General features: G+C 43.5%; 1 protein-coding gene across 4 annotated transcripts in view; it reads right to left on the bottom strand.

Moving 5' to 3' along the window:
• Positions 1-14,386, bottom strand: part of LOC144782290 (protein TASOR-like) — an 865,833-nt gene that overhangs the window by 435,409 nt on the left and 416,038 nt on the right. For all 4 annotated transcript variants that reach the window (XM_078661579.1, XM_078661582.1, XM_078661580.1 and 1 more), the window contains exon 13: positions 13,573-14,006. In XM_078661579.1, the coding sequence (XP_078517705.1) occupies positions 13,573-14,006 (434 nt within the window). The remainder of the gene's footprint in view (positions 1-13,572; positions 14,007-14,386) is intronic.

Genomic DNA, 14,386 nt, shown 5'->3' with positions numbered 1-14,386 from the left:
AGCCTGGCCACTGGAAAACTGACAGCAGTTGCCCAAGGGCCAACAATAAGGAAAAAATTCCCCCACGTACTACTCCCAGACCTCCTGTTACTATTAGTAGAAATCCCCCAGGTGGAAGGGAGTGCCCCTAAGAATTTGGCTGGGTTTAGTTGGTGAACTCAGGTGGACTCTGACCTAACCAGGTCCCCTACCACAGCTACTCTTGTCTGTGAGAATGGCATGGGGTTTGCCAACTTCACTGCTTGTCCCAACACTTTGGGAAAGTACAGACAAGAGCCCCTCATCAATGGCCAGAAAGTTGATGCCTACAGAGACACAGGAGCTAGCATCATTATGGTGACTAACAGTCTAGTCCCCTCAGGACAACTTTTACCTGGGTTCACCTATCAGGTGATCAACATTGATGGAGTGCAGAGGGATCATCCCGAGGCAGTAGTTAATCTCAGCTGGGGAGGTGTCACTGGCCCCAAGAGAGTGGCAGTGTCTACAAACTTGTCTGTAGGTTGTCTACTAGGGAATGATCTAGAGATCTCAGCCTGGGCTGAGGTAGAACAAGAAACCCATTCCAAAATGGTAGGCCTTCCAGAAAAGGTTAGTGGGGCTGTGATAGTCACAGCCCCAGCCCAAGCAGAATTCCTTCCTAAAGAGGTTGGAAGGGCTGTGATGGTCACAGCCCAAGCTCAGGCAGACTTCCCTGAAATGGTTGGCAGGGCTGTGATGGTCACAGCCCATACCCAACAGAGTTCCTTCCTGAAAAGGTTGGTAGGGCTGTGATGGTCACAACCCAAACTCAAACAGATTTTAGTGTTGTGAAGCCTGAAACTATGGATCACTCCACTCAGACAGAGATCATTGGGGAGGAAAAAAAGTCTCCCTCCCACCAGACATTAGGTGAGAGTTGTAGGAAGGTGGATACCGGACTATGGTTACCCCCAACTTTTTGCCTAGTGTTTAGCTGGTTTTCGACTTAGTTGGCCTGGGATCCTGCTATTCAGGGCCCCAGGTTATCTGCTCTCTCTGTAAAATGGACTCCAAGTACAAATTGGATATTGAGTCACCCTTGTGAGTCCCTGTATAAGTGTACCATAGGTACCCAGGGCATAGGTGCACCCAAGGCCTACCAGGGGCTGCAGCATATATTATACCACCCCTGGCTGGCCACCTAAATTGACACAACTGGCTGATCACTCAGCTGGGGCAAGGTCGTGTAATCACCCCTTGCTTAGGTATAGTATCCCTATACCTACCTTATATATAGACACATAGTAACCTATAAGTCACGCCTATGGCAGGCCTTAACAATCCTGGAGGGAGAGTACTTGGTTATGTGTGAGATGGTGCTCTAGCATGAGCTGAGCCTGTCTGCAACTTGCGGAACCATGTCCTTATAGCTGTTCTATGATAACGCCATACCATATACTCTTAAGTGCATTATAATCCTCGCGGTTAAATGCTAACTTTGGTTTGGCTTTATCTAAACATGTTGTGTAAGGTGTCATACGCTTTGGAATACTACCCCCTCGCCAATTCTGGCGACGGGGGCAGCATTCCACCCTTCTAGAGGGAGAAGACACGTTGTTGCTGATTATCCCGGTTAAAGTTAACCAGAGCCCCGGTGTCACAAAATGGACGCTGCTGCCACAGACACAAGTCACACCACACCACACAGAGCACACCACATCTATTATTATAACTCCCCCTCCCCACGACAGGACCATCCCCAACACCATTTCCCCCCCCACTCTCAGCCCTCACTACCCCTCAGGCTCCCCCATCACCACCAACATACACTCCACCTCCACCCCGCTCTCTTCACCTGTCACCAATGCCCTCCTATACGCCACCAACCTCCTCCGTACTTCATCCACTCCCATCGCCCCCATACCCTCTCTCCTCCCTAACACCAACTCGTACGCCGGCACCACGGAGAACTGCATGAATACCAACCCACCCGCACGCTAATTCCCAGGTCAGCCACTCACCCATGACTTCCTCCCGCAGCACTAACACCTAACCCACGCTGGACAAGATTATGTCCTCCCTCCTCCAGCTCAAAGAAGACATTCACACCATCAAAGAAGACATTCACACCATCAAAGAAGACATTCACACCATCAAAGAGCTACTGATCACACCCTCCAGACACACCCCACTCACCACCACCCCCCCTCTCAACTGGCTCCCCACCCGTCCTGGTGACGCTCCTAAGCTACACCCCTCACACAGGACCGCGATCCATGCCCACAATCGCAACAACCGCACCCGCCGCCCACATTGGACCGCGATCCCTGCCTACAATAGCAACAACCGCCCCCGTCGCACATGCAACCCTCTCTCGGATCTCGACACTCTCACCCTCCTCCGCTTCTACGACCCAGCTCCCCTAATCCACACAACCGCCACGCACTTCCCCATTCCCACGATACACTCAAATCCCCGTAGACCCTCCACACTAAACAACAGAATATCCGTCCCGAATAGAAAAGTCCCCCTCTCTCTAGTACCCTCTACCTCCCCTGACACACCTCGTCTCAAATGCACTCTCCTCAACTGCAGATCGGCTTCTAGACACTCCTCCGCCATCGCCGATCTCATCCTAACATTGGACCTTGACCTAATCATCTTGACTGAAACCTGGCTAACTGAATCCTCTACACCTATAATAGACATTCTGGTTCCCCCCAACTACCACATCATTAGGCTTGACAGGTCTGGCAAGATAGGTGGTGGAATTGCATGGTTATCCGTGTGGGACTGTTCTTGAACCTGTATATTATTTTATCGCCTCTACACACCTATGCACCCTTAACTGTGTTTTCTTCTATTGGTTCTGTGTGTATCTTCCTCTTCTCTTTCATTACCAACCTCTCCCTTAAATTTCAAATGGCTCATTTGGAAACATTTGGTTTTACGGATGAGGACTTTGCTTTTTTGGTCGGTAATACTGCACCAACCGGCTCTACTTCTAATTTTATGTCAAAACCACAAAGTAACAGTGATTTACTAAAACTGTCAAACCTGAAAAAGAAATTAATAAGGATTGAAGCTCACGGAGACTTCATGTTGAACTATTTAAAAGCTGCCATCATTCCTTTAGGATTACGGGTTAGGAATATTCCGGGATTATTTGTAGATGTAAAATCTTTCCTACATAAGTGGAGCATGATAGCTAGTAGGTGCTCTAGGGACTTAATGATTTTGATAATTTCTACCTCTAAAGAGATAGCCTCAGATATAAAAAAAAGAAATAGAAGAATTAGAGAATAAAATTAAAACCTCCACGGCATTAACGGATGCTGATAAACAACTGGAATCCCTAAATAAGGATATTTTATCCTTTGCAGAATATCTTACTAAAAGAAAAGAAGATAAATTCACAAAGGATAAAAGATACTATACCATAGAAAGAGCATACCCTTATTTAGGAGATAACTTTTATAAACCTGACAATCAGCAGGGAGAAGGGGGCTACAATCAACAGAGAGTAAATAATTTCTCTGACTCCTCAGACCCTGAATCCGAAAATGAACAAAATTATCAGGAGGATGGTCATTACAATCCTCAAAATGGCCGTAGAAATCAACGCCAGCCTTTTTTAGGGTACCGAGGAGCGAGGCGGGGACGGCAGAGAGTACGCTTTCAACCGTCATCCCGGGGACATCAAACTTACCAGCATCCCATGGAAGCACAGCCCCAGCATTACCTGGAAACACGCAGCAGGCAATACCAGAGGCAATGGATATGATACCGATTTTCAACCTTTCAAAACATAACCTAGAAGCTTCTGATATATCCTTACTTTCAAAAGGTTTAACATTTGTTCCACACGCTAATGTAAACTTATTTGAACTTTACCAAGACATACATTCCTTTTTCAGGAAAATAAGACTAAAAAAATTTTTTATGGATAAGACAGAATTAGAAAATGATAATATTTCAAACAATATTGTAGCCTTGCCCTCCACCTTCACACCGTCACTGGACCAACTTGGTCCAGAGATGGAAATGTTCGAAAAAGTTGTATTAACAAAATTAGATCAGGCCTTGAGATATGTTCCTAAATCAAAATATAACATCTCTAAGAAGGAACATGACTCCTTACTTAGTTTGAAGAACAACAAATCGCTAATAATAAAGAGCAGCGACAAGGGAGGTGGCATCGTTTTGATTGATTCTAACAAATATGAGGAAAATATGCTAAAAATGTTGAATGACCCCTTGTTTTATAAAGAAGTTAGGAATAATCCAACAAATAAGTTAGTCAGGAAGATTCAGCAGGTAACAAAGAAAGCACTGGATGAGGACATAATAAATAAAAAAAGAGTATGAATTTTTGAATAATTCACAAGGTAAATTAGCATGCATTTATGGCCTTCCTAAAATGCACAAGGACCAAAGTAATCCACCTTATCGACCCATAGTATCAACTATTGGCACCCCGACTGAAGCCCTTTCTAAGTATATAGACAATATATTGAGACCCTACATACCACTATCTCCATCTTATATTAAAGATACTGGAGAAATGATTGCAAAAGTGGAAAATCTCCAATTCAATGGTAATAGGGACCTTCTAGTCACGCTTGACGTTGAAGCGTTATACAGTAACATCCCACAGAAAGGAGCTTTAGATGCCACTATGTGGTTTGTAGACTTACATCAGATACCCTGCAATAAGCAGTTTATCTATGAATGTCTGTCTATAGTATTGCAGGAGAATGTCTTCCAGTTTGGAGACCGCATGTATCAACAAACCAAGGGCGTGAGCATGGGGGCAGCCATGGCTCCGTCCATAGCAAATATATACATGGCTCTTTTTGAGGCACATAATATACATAATGAGATGGCACCTTTTTATGAGTCTGTTTTCCACTGGTATAGGTTTATTGATGATATCTTCTTTATCTGGACCAGTGGGGAACAGACTCTTGGAGAATTCCTGGAGTGGATCAACCTTGCGGACGAAAATCTTCGTTTTACTGCCCATGTCCACACTTCTGAGGTTGAATTCCTAGATATATATATCCGGAATAGAAATAATACTTTGGAAGTAGACCTATACTCGAAGCCCACATCAAGAAACACTTTGCTTCATTTTTCAAGTTATCACCCTAGGAGCCAGAAGGATGGTATTCCCTTCTCCCAGTTCCTTAGGGTGAGACGGAACTGCACAAACATCAAGGACTATGATAGTCAGTCTGTAAAGATGAAGCAAAAATTCCTTGATAGAGGATATCCTCATCGTCTGGTACGTGAGGCTTATAAGAGGGCCCGATACTATGACCGTGATGCTCTCTTGAAATCAAAAAAGGAAGCCCAGGAACCTAAATTAGTGTGTGTTACACGACACTCAACACTAAATGCGACGATCAGGCAAATAGTTAATGCCAATTGGCACCTACTGAATTTAGAACCGTCTGCCCCAAAACTCCAAAAACCAATGTATGCCCATCGGAGGAACAAGAATTTAAAGGACTTTGTAGTCAGATCAAGACATACGGGTACCTCTGAAAAAATCTCGTTTGTACAAAAATCTATACAGGGAGCAAACCCAATACAGGGCACTTCAAGATGTGGCTCCTGCCACTCTTGTGACGGTATCATACCAGGGCAGACTTTCCAATTAAATGGATATAACATTGTAGCAAATGAATTATGGACATGTAACACCAGCAATGTTATTTATTTGCTCATGTGTCCTTGTAACTTAGGATATGTGGGCGAGACTGCAAGAACTATCAAAGTCAGATTGACCGAACATAGGTCGGCAATCAAAACTAAGAAACTGGCTGCCCCACTTGCTACACATTTTTCTGATTTCAACCATGCCCCATCAGAAATACGGTGGCGCATTTTAGAAAAAATACAAATACCGAATACTAAGGGAGGAGAGAAGATAAGAAAAAGACGAGAAGTCTTTTGGATTTTCTCTCTTAAGACCTTTAGTCATGGTCTTAATCAGGAGCTGCCCTGGCAAAATGCAATTCTGTGAAAACCCTTTAAATTCATACTGCATGTAAATAGGGCCTTTCCCTTTAAGAAACCTAGGCTCTTCTTTAACCAATGATACCTATTCTTATAAAAGAACTTCCGAATTTCAAATCAGGGCTGTTCTTTTTGAAAGACCTGACGCATCGGCAGTGTATCCGGAATTGTCGGCGTCCCTGTGCAAACTTTAAGGTAGGAAACCGCATATGCCATGTAGCGTGTAAATGGACTTGAATTTAGCCCTTTGTTAGAATCCGGGCAACATTAAAAGCTTGCACTCTTCTTACTAGGAGTTACGTGCATTTTGAGACCCATCAAAGCGGAATATCATGACGTCTCCGCCGTATACTCAGGACTGAATCACGTGTATAGCAGCGCACGACGTATGAATTAGCGGCTTTCTTTAAATTAGGTAAGCGGTGATATGAGAATGTTAAAACGTGTGCTACTTTAAATTGTTCGAGCAATCGGTAGTCCGCTTAGTGGCGTTTCTGTATTAAGATTAGATAAACGCTCTTAAAGCGAACCGGCAAAGGGTGTTTGTTTTAAAGTGGTATATTAACAGGCTGCTCGCCCTTTCTCTTACTAGGAGCCTATATCAGTTATAGAAACAGAATATAAAAGAACACAGGATGACCTTGCCTTAAACAAGTTTTTTAATCAACGTACGTGAATGAATTGGCACCACGCAATTATATCACCTAAAAATATTTAGGTAAGTGGTAATTATACACTGATCACGCATAGATTTTTAAATAAACCAGCATTATAGAATCCTGGCTGACTTTGTTTGGTGTGTTATATTGTTAGGACCTTATTCAACACACCGGAGGCCTTGTCACGTTACCTACAATCGTTTAAAAAGACCCCAGTAGAAGGACATAAAATAATCCTCTGAGGGTAAGAAAACGAATAATATGTTTCTGTCTCATAATAAAGAAGCATTATTGTGGGTGTATATTAAAGCAATTGTTTTTTTGACGAATAGGATATTGTGACCTGTCCATATTTTAACAAGAAACTTAGGCTAAGGAAGTCCTGAATGAACACTAAATAGAAACAAAAGGTGAGCAGTTATGTGTAATCCTTCTAGCGTAACAACGTAGGCTCTAAACAAGGGAACTGGGGTAGTGGGATAAAAAGGTTTTCGACCCATGTTTTACCCGTATATTTTCTTGGTCCCCTCAGAAAATTTTAAATAAATCACTCAGCCTTGAATCCGTGGATACAGTATCTATACAGCCGCCCTGCAGCTTAAATAATTAGAGAACAGCACTGGTCTTGTACCTCAGTACAAATTTAGGTAAGAAATTTGTGCTTATGTATTAGAACTGTAGGAAAAGTTGCCTCTATAAAATCATAGTAAATTGGTGCTTATATTTAGGATACAATCTTCCTAGAATAGGGATCCTAGCCGGAATAGTGTAACAAAAATGGACTTTCTCTGTTTTCCAACCTTTCTCATTTTATTCTTCTAATTTCTTTTCTGTACAACTCCTCGTGCACTTAAGAAACGATAAGGAACCATGTTTCAGTAAAAGCCTTAAGCAAACACAAAGTCATTGAAATGCTTAGACGGACTAGTCAATTGGATGACAATCACCAATTGAACTACTAGATCTGATCAACGTGACTTCATTGATTAATAAGAGAATGATATATAAGGATGTCTTTGACAAAATGTGTAAACTTTTGTATTTTGTTAAATAATTTAACTCCTAGTATTACATCTTCGTGTTTGCCTGTACACATCAAAGTGAGGCTTGGGTATGAAAATCTGTATGTGCATAGATGTAAAATATTTGTATATAAGGCGATATATCATTTTTGCGAATGTTTATACCAATAGAATGTTATAACAAACTAGAACTAGTTCAGTTGTATCACTTAATGATAGAAGGTGTAACAAGTAAATTATTGTTATAATCTTTTTTTACAGAAATTGGATGGTTTAAGTCCCGATGAAGGCATAGTTTATGCCGAAACGCGTCGACCGGATGCCACCTAACCTCCTTTTTAACTAAATTTTTCTTATGAATACAAATGTATCATTATAGAATTTTTTATCAATTTTGATCAATGCACTGTTTTTTATTGAATCTTTTTTAATCAAATTAAAAATGTATATGTCTTGAAACTGCACTAGTTTGTTTTGTTCTATCTATTGGTTGTTGCTTTAATATATGCCTGGGATTGTTATTTCACATATATTGTTTACCCTGTCCCAGGATAACTATCCGTATCAGGGGGTCCTTGCTTGTTAACATGGAATTGCATGCATATACAGGAACAACCTTTCTGTCCTGAAAGTCTCCACACCTTCCCTGCCCTCCTCAACTTCCTGCGAATACATCTGCCTCGATATTATCAGTGAGGACAAACAGATATGCTCTCTTCACGGCATTTACCACCCACCCAGAGACAACCTCACCTTCGCCCAACAAATTATATACATGATTTCAACTAACGCCGGACGACAGCTCACCCAAATATACCTTGGTGACTTCAACCTCCACTGGAACAATCACAATGATGCAGTGGTAAATAGTCTTAAAAATGTCCTTAACGCCCTGGACCTCACACAATTATGCAACAGCCCGACCCATGAGAAAGGTTCTATCCTCGACCTTATCATCGCCAAAGAGGACGCTATTCAACTTGAGTCTATCCGACCTTGTGACTGGTCAGACCATCATATCGTCACATTCTTCATCAATGAAAAAGTCAATCTCAACATGACTCAATCCTCCAGACCTAAAATATGGAAAAGAGACCTGAAAAACCTCAACCCAGACTCCCTACCCCCGAACAGCCGCGACCTCCTGCTCCCTCCTACGGGCGCTACAGATGTCCAATCCTTGACTGACCGACCCCTATCTCAATGCCATGACCTCAATAATTAATGAGGCTGCTCTCATGCAGCTAAAAAGAGTCTCCGCTAAAATCTCCAATCCATGGTACGACGGGAGTCTCAATGAAGATAGACGAGCCATGCGAATGGCAGAGCGCACCTGGAGAACAGCTCCCTCTGCACTGCACCTGAAAACCCTGAAGAAAAAGAGAAACGCCTACTTCAGGAAAATAAAGCGCTCAAACGCAAACTTGTTCAGCCTCCAGCTCGACCAAGCAAAAAACCGTCCAAGAAAACTGTTTGAGCTAATCAGAACACAAGCCAAGGAACAACCCCAACCTCTCAGTACTTTGGGCAAAGCACCCTCCTGTGAAGACTTCGCCGCTTTCTTTACCCAAAAAACTGACAACATAAAGAGTGATCTCCGCATTGACGCAAGCCTCTACACCACGCCCAACTGCATAACACCCACCGAACTAAAAAACAATGCTACATGGTCATCCTTTGACACCTACTCCGAAGAAGAAATAGGCAAACTGCTCAGCACCTTGAAACCTTCCAATCACCTCATGGATCCCCTCCCTGCCAACGCTGTCAAAGATTTCACCCCATGGCTCCTTCCACTGTGGACTAAAATTATCAACAGCTCGCTCCAACAAGGATCCATCCCTGACTCCCTCAAAGTTGGACAAGTCACACCTTTACTAAAGAAACCTACGGCCGACCCATCCGACCTAAACAACTACCGTCCCATTACCAATATTCCCACTCTCGCCAAACTATTGGAAAAATGCGTACAACTACAGCTGACTAAACACATTCATCAGTTTGATCTCCTCAACGCTCATCAATCAGGCTTCCGAGCAGGACACAGTACTGAAACTGCTATGACTCACATAATTGATGACGCCCTACAAATGCTAGATCAAAATGACACCTGCCTCCTCATCCTTCTTGATCTCTCCTCAGCATTCGACACTGTTAAACATGAGAATTTACTCGAACTTTTGAACACAAGAATGGGTCTATCTGGGACGGTTCTCAAGTGGTTCACCTCCTTCTTACACAACAGGTCGCAGAAATTCAAGAGTAACAACCTGATGTCCTCACCAATACCTGTTTCGTTAGGTGTCCCCCAAGGATCCTCCCTATCACCAACTCTGTTCAACTTAGTTATGGAACCTCTCACCACCTTGCTACAAGCATCCAATGTACTTTTTCACATGTACGCAGATGACACCCAGTTATATCTCAACTTACAATCCCCCAATGACATTTTACTCCTGAACTCAACGATCAGAAGCACCCAATCCTGGCTTGCCAATAATCATCTCAAACTCAATGCTCTGAAAACAGAGTTCCTTCTGATCTCACCTCCCGCGAAGATCTCTACCACTCAAACCTGACTCAAACAGCTAATTGCATTCAATGTCCTACCCACCATCGTGGACTCAGCAAAATCTCTAGGCATAACTCTCGACTCCAATCTCAACATGCAGCATCATATCAGCAAGGCTACTAAGGGAGCGAACTTCCAAATCAATACCCTGAGGAAACTTAAACCCTTCCTACCAGCCAAAGACTTCCAAACTGCAGTACAAGCACTGGTAATCCCGCGAATTGAATACGGCAGCATCGCCCTTTGCGGTCTCCCGTTAACCACCACTGCACCCCTAAGAGCCTCTCTAAACGCTGCAGCGAGACTCATCACTGGGTCAAAAAAACACTCGCATATCTCCCCTGACTTGAAATCCTTGAACTGGCTGCCTTTTGAAGCCAGAATACATCTGAAAATCGCCTGCATGACACACAAGGCTGTACACCTGAGCTCCCCCGGATACCTCACCCAGAAGCTGTCAATCTCTGGCGGCTCTAGATACACTAGAGGCACAAACAATCTTCTGCTAAAACCTCGAAGATTCCGGAAGGAAAAAACTTATAAACGGTCTTTCTCAGGAATGGCACCCAGGATCTGGAACTCACTCCCTCCTGAAATCAGGCTCATCTCCTCCGTCACACTTTTTAAGAAAGAAGTAAAAGCTATTCTCATGGCCAAATACACTTGAACTATTAACGTGGATCTGTAAAAGTCTCTGCACCGATCTGTATTATTCTGCTCGATCCCTACGACTACGTGTTTTTCCTGTATTATTCTGCTCGATCCTACGACTATGTGTTTTACCTGTATTATTGATTCACTTACCTGACTATCTACTTGCAGTATTGATTTACCTGTGCTTGTATGCTCCCTCACGTACCTACCCACCCCACTTACTACCTATAATTTTGATATACCTAATGACCTGTTATTCACTCTCTTGTTGATATTCCCTGCTTTGTAAAGCGCTCTGATATCTGCAAAGATCTTGTTCGCGCTATATGAAACTTTCAAAATAAAATAAATAAATAAGTCTGGCCTCCTGCTGCTGGGAGTCCTTCCAGTCACGGAGGTTTGGACAATAGGTTTCCTGCCTGGAGAGGTGCGAGCACCACCCCAGACAGGACTTTGTGTATTGGGACAGGGAGGGCTGAATAGATTGAGACTACCTGAGGCACACTAGGTGCTTCATGCATACCCCAGTTCAAACCGGTTGCTGGGGCACTCCAGCCCCAGCTCTGGCGCGAAACTGGACAAATGAAAGGGGGTGTAACCACCCCCCTTCCTGGTCCCACCCATAGGAGAGACCTAGGAACGAATCCAGCCCCTTTTAGTTGTATAAAGGTAGGAGCTGAGTCCTAAGACTTTAGATTTGATCCTGAACTTAAACTTGAACGAAACTCTGGACCTTCGACATTCTGCTGAAGCTGAAGACTGAAGTATCTCCCTTGTGGCCAAGGAGTGACCACCCTGGGCAACCAGGCACCATCCAGCAAATCAACGGCGTGCTTTGTCAGCTTTCTCGCCAGGACCCGAGCACAGAGCCTGACAAGACCCAGACTTCCAGACCTCTCCGACCCTCTCTTCACGCCTGCAGCATAGCTGAGATCCGTGGAGGCGACGAGACACGTGGGACCGGCCATCTTGAAAAGTCCACGACTTGCTAACTGTGCAGCTCCTGAGGTATCCTCGAAGCTGTGCACTGGGGATTGAGAAGCCCCGAATCCGAGCTCCACCTGCACCGAAGATCAGCCCTCCACACTCCACGAGTTCTGCGTGGGGCCCTTCTGCTTGTGTTCTGCTCAACACGTTGTCCGGTTGCTGGCCCGCTGGCTAGTAGCCTCTGTGACGACAATCCATTTGAATCACCTCGCTGGTCTGGTTGCTCCAGACTGGCCCTTGCCTCCCTGCAAAGGTGAGGCACCTCAGACCCTCCTGGTCTGCACCAGAAGCCTTTTGTGTATCCTGAGTGGGTTGCCTTTGCATAGGCTTGTTGGCTCCAATCCGGAATTCGACCCCTCCATCTGCGAGATCCTTCGTGAGACAGCTCCTCTCCAGCATCTGATCGTCATCGACGCCTCTTGGTCCGCGTGGCTGCAAAGACAAGCTTCAAGACAGAACCTGATTGCTCCTCGATGTCGTCTGGTTCCTCTGTGGGTGAGGAAACGCGAGTACTTCAGTGCTCCCAAGGGTATTGACTATCCAAGTGTCTAGGTTTTTAGTTGTTTCCTTCTAGCTAGACCGGAAGTGTCCTGAATCCTTCTTTTTCAAAACTCTAAGTTCCCATTGACTTAACATTGACTCACACGTGTGTGTAAAGACACTGCATGCGCTGCCTGTGGGCCTCCTACTCCTAACCAAAGGTTCAGATAGTGTAGCCCCAGCGATTCTCTAGGCCCTAGACCTTTCCTTTTCTCATGACGTGGTACTTATACCACTTACTTAGTATTTGGTTTGCTTCGCCCCTTGGGACTAACCGTAAATTGTGCAACTTAACTTATTCTGACTAAGTAACTTGTGATGTGCTTTTGCCTCTGTTCTCATAAAGAGTTCAGAGGAGTGTGTTAGTAAATAAATACATATATATTTTATATATATATCCTGTGTGGTGTCCTTTCATTTGGTATTCAAGGGGTTACATATGGTAAAACAGCTGACTTTACACGCCCTCAAGAGTCTTTTAGCCAAAGACTGTTCTGTCCACGCTACCACTAGGATAGCTGGTCTATAAGGTTGACTGACAACCATCACCATAAGGGTTGTTTGGACTGGTGCAAGGTGTTCACTAGAATAGTGAACATCATATACCAGGCCAAATTCTTACAGGGTCATTAATATTTTGTTTTACAAGAATAAACTTAAATTGTAGGAGTTTGTTTTTTGTAAAGCAAAAAACTTTACTAAGTGGACGCATGAACAACAGTAGCCGTTAAGCAAACTGTCAGTGGCTTCAAAAGAGTTGTAGTGTGCCAGCTGAGCTGAAGGCATAGAGATCTCAGTCGTGCATGTGGAGGTCCTTCAATATGGCGGGCGGTATTGCTGCAAGGGCAACGGACTACATCCCTCCGTTTCCCTGACAGAGTGGAGGATAACCTGTAAGAGTCTAAATGAACCCCTAAGTCAGAATTCTGAATAAATATGCCTATAAGCACACAGCCTATTATCGGTCTACGAGAAAGATTAAAGAAACAAAGGCATTGTCAATATGGGTTAGAGGTAGTATGTAGTACACCAATCTCTTGGTGTAAATTCACGGTTTCATCTGTAAAAATTTAAATTGTGCATAAGGTTTGAAACAATACTTCAGCTATTAATACATCTTGCAAAACAACAAGTATTTGGACAATATACTTACTTCATGCGTGCGTGCAGTGATCTCACTAACTTCGGTAGGTCTGACCCTGAAGTCATTATCAATAGGGTAAGACAAGCATGAAACCTCACTTCCCAACTGATGAGGGGTTTGTGGTTCCTTAAAAGAAACAAAATTATCCTGTGAAGACTGCTCATTTTCTAATACATCCCGTCCAGGAATGTCACCATAGTCTTGGGTTTGCCTTAAATCTTCATCAGTGGTATTGATTTGCAGTCCTAATGCACTGTTTACAGATTGAGCCAATGAAGCTTCCAGATGCCCAGCGCCAGTTAATGTTTCTAAAAGCAATTTTATCAAGCCATGCGAGTCAGGAACTGTAGGAACGGATAACTCTTGCTGTCGCAGATCAGAGTCTTGCCCACCGAGTCCACTGATAAGTGACAAAACTGAATTGGAATCTGTCAACCTTCCCCCTTTAAAAAAAAAACAAAAAAAAAACAGAAGCAGTAAGCACAAAACACGAAGGAAATACAACATGAATACTGCCATACAATTTAATTCCCATTATTTCATAATAATTTCACGTGGTACTGCCTGGTGCGGCTTATGCAGAAAACATTCGGTGACTGTTAAAGGTATCTTAGAAGGGGGTATCAGAGCTACACTAAGTATTTACCGATTGCTGGCTGCCACTACTCTATGCTCGATTGAGTGTTAGAAGTAATTCTGACAAATTTAAACCATGTCAATTAATCTAAAATTATATTCAAAATGTAAAAGACAGATTTTATCTTTGATAGCATTTTTCCTCTACACTTTTTTGGAGGAGAATGCAACACAAATCAATGAGGAT

Source organism: Lissotriton helveticus, chromosome 9, assembly GCF_964261635.1.
Source record: "Lissotriton helveticus chromosome 9, aLisHel1.1, whole genome shotgun sequence".
Classification (NCBI taxonomy): domain Eukaryota; kingdom Metazoa; phylum Chordata; class Amphibia; order Caudata; family Salamandridae; genus Lissotriton; species Lissotriton helveticus.
Note: the sequence above shows the minus strand (reverse complement) of the source record. Positions and strands in the feature narration are given on the sequence as shown.